Source organism: Gallus gallus, chromosome 2, assembly GCF_016699485.2.
Source record: "Gallus gallus isolate bGalGal1 chromosome 2, bGalGal1.mat.broiler.GRCg7b, whole genome shotgun sequence".
NCBI lineage: Eukaryota > Metazoa > Chordata > Aves > Galliformes > Phasianidae > Gallus > Gallus gallus.
The window spans coordinates 42,650,060-42,652,207 of NC_052533.1; the positions used below are offsets into that span (position 1 = coordinate 42,650,060).

At 38.6% G+C, this 2,148-nt stretch overlaps 1 protein-coding gene across 1 annotated transcript; it reads left to right on the forward strand.

The window, feature by feature from the left end:
• Positions 1 to 1,898, forward strand: XCR1 (X-C motif chemokine receptor 1). The gene has a single exon (NM_001045838.2). It carries the CDS (start codon positions 58 to 60, stop codon positions 1,063 to 1,065), a length of 1,008 nt encoding a protein of 335 aa, NP_001039303.2. The 5' UTR covers positions 1 to 57; the 3' UTR covers positions 1,066 to 1,898.
• Positions 1,899 to 2,148: the final 250 nt, after the last annotated feature.

The window sequence follows — 2,148 nt, forward strand, 5'->3', positions numbered from 1 at the left end:
ACAGACATTTTGACTCCTGTGGTTCTTGGAGGTAGCTGCTGGAGTTTGCGGAGAAAAATGGATGAAGAACAGTATCCATCTGGTTGGGATGACAATTACTCATTTGAATACGTTCTTAATGAAAGCAATGTCTGCGAAATGGGAAACTATTTTATATTTTACACCCATTTCACTACTGTTCTCTATACTCTGGCATTTTTGCTCAGCCTGCTAGGAAACACTCTGGTGTTATGGATCCTGTTCAAATATGAAAACCTCACATCTTTAACCAACATCTTCATCATGAATCTTTGCATCTCTGACTTAGTCTTCTCGTGCATGCTGCCATTCTGGGCAGTGGACCAGACCTTCGGGTGGATTTTTGGTGAGTTCCTTTGCAAGGCAGTGAATGCCATTTTCTCCATTGGCTACTACAGCGGTGTTTTCTTTCTAACTCTCATGACTATTTTGCGGTACTTGTCCGTTGTGAGCCCTCTTTCTACTCTGAGATCCCAGACACAGTACTGTGGTTCTCTGGTGTGCTTGCTTGTTTGGACTTGCAGCATTTTAATTGTGGTTCCCGAGATGATTCACACCACAGTGGTAGAAACCTTGGAAGAGGTCAGTACCTGTGATTATGATGACTGGAAATGGAAAAAAGTGGACATTTATCAGAGAAATATACTCTTCCTGATTTCCTTCGGGATTATCATATTCTGTTACATCAATATACTGATAATTCTGCTTAGAACAAGATCTCGCAGAAAGCACAGAACTGTGAAACTCATCCTTGTTATTGTGGTGGCTTTCTTCCTGAGCTGGGCACCTTACAACATCCTCAGCTTTCTGATTACTTTTCCACCACCTACCTGCCAGTATGAAAAAGACACCCTCCTCGCCTTTCACATCAGCCGTAAAATTGCTTTCTCCCACTGCTGCCTCAATCCTGTGCTCTATGTATTTGCTGGAGTCAAGTTCAAGAGCCATTTGTTTCGTTTATGTGGACAGTATTTACCCTGTTGCGATGAAGTCTCCCGGATCGGCTCTCAAGCCAGATTCCACTATGAAGATGCGTCCATCTACTGAACAGAGTCCAAACTATTAGCACTAGTCTCAGATGAACTTACAGATTTTAAAGGCCATGCATGATCTCCAGATCTTAAAGTCCAAAATGTCAAATTTTGTCTTTGCAAACATATTGTGAATGGAAAATGATTAAAATTATATTTGCAGGAGGATAGAGAAGCCAAGAAGGGACCTCAGTGGTCTGTAAGTCTTACATTTATGCTTTTTAGCACAGTGATACTTTTTCTTATTCACGGTTTTCATTAGAAAAAGAAGAAAGAATGTTTGTTTTTTTCTTTGGGAGTTAAAACATCAAGTCTTAACATGAATAGTGGTGCACATTTCTTTCTTGCCTGATTTTAAATATTCATATTGTTTATAGCATGGACACTTAAACATTTCTGTAGCTTTTAATGCTTCACAGTATTTCTCAGTGCTCTCTGATTTTCTCTGCGTGCAAATGTTCTTTGATCTACTGATAGGCAAATATATATAAAGCCAACAGAGTGTAAAAAAGCTTTGTTTTTTTGACCTGCTTCACACCTGTCTATATACTATAGATGCCTATATCTCTGAGGTGTGTGAACATCTTATAAATGCTTATGAAAAAAAAGTCAAGAATTGTAACAGAAGCACAAAATATTTAAACAGTCCTGTCCTGCTCACTTTTTAACAAGTTATTTAAATCTGCTTGTAGCTTAAGCATATGTTACCATATATCGGAGCATGTAAAGGTGATGTGAAATATTATCCAATCGTACTGTTGTCTACCATAACCAAAAGTAACTCATGTAGAGGTTTCTCCTACTGGTATAATAAAGTGGTACTAATAAATGTTCAGAAATTCAAAGGAATGTTACGCTGGTACTTTTGTTTTCTGCCTTTGAGAACTATCTATGAGAGCTGAAGTATTTTCAATTGCAAAAGTAATTGTGTATTTTCATAAATTCATTTATTTTGGAAGAGACTTCTGCCAATCCCCCACCCTGCTCACAGCAGTTCTACCTTTGCTGTTTGGTGAGGCTGCTCAGGGCCTTGTCTGGTGAAACTTTGAAAATCTCCAAGAATGAAGACTGCATAATACTATTCTGGGTTCCTGTTCCA

Bases quoted from the DNA above. Each gene is read 5' to 3' on its own strand.
- XCR1 (NM_001045838.2), top strand. From the start codon at position 58: ATGGATGAAGAACAGTATCCATCTGGTTGGGATGACAATTACTCATTT.